The 458-nt window shown below is 68.8% G+C and overlaps 1 protein-coding gene across 1 annotated transcript in view; it reads right to left on the reverse strand.

The window, feature by feature from the left end:
* Positions 1-458, reverse strand: part of LOC104122887 (cartilage intermediate layer protein 2-like) — a 20,417-nt gene that overhangs the window by 12,835 nt on the left and 7,124 nt on the right. Inside the window, exon 2 of the mRNA XM_035890637.1 lies at positions 321-442. Coding sequence (XP_035746530.1) covers positions 321-442 — 122 coding nt within the window. The remainder of the gene's footprint in view (positions 1-320; positions 443-458) is intronic.

Below are 458 nucleotides of genomic sequence, written 5' to 3' on the forward strand. Positions count from 1 at the left end.
CGGCACCACTGGGGCCCCCGCAGCCACCCCCGGGACCCCAGCGGCTGCCCACATCCACGCAGGACGGGCAATAGAGGAGGTGACACCGGGTCTGTCCCCAAAAGCAGGTTGGCAACAGGTCCTGGGGGACACGGGCTGGGGGGGTTGAGCCAAGCACGGGGCTTAGTTCCCCTGGCATCAGCAGGGTCTGGAACTGGGTCCCGGCACAAGCCTGCAGCCCAAACCCTGCCGGGAGACCCCCGTGCCCTCCCCCCACGTCCCCAGGCAGACACTGACCCCCAGGGAAGAGCCACCGAGCGCTTTATTCCTGGGGGGCTCACAGGGCCACCACGCACTCAGTGCCGGGGTACTCGGGTGGGTTGAGCTCGAACTTCTTCTGCACGTCGTAGGGGAGGAATCGACCGGCCACGAAGTGCTGGCGGCCCAGGAAGCGGCGGGCGCACTGCTTGGGCGCCGAC

The sequence above is a fragment of the Egretta garzetta genome, unplaced genomic scaffold (genome assembly GCF_000687185.1).
Source record: "Egretta garzetta isolate BGI_Z169 unplaced genomic scaffold, ASM68718v1 scaffold683, whole genome shotgun sequence".
Lineage (NCBI taxonomy): Eukaryota > Metazoa > Chordata > Aves > Pelecaniformes > Ardeidae > Egretta > Egretta garzetta.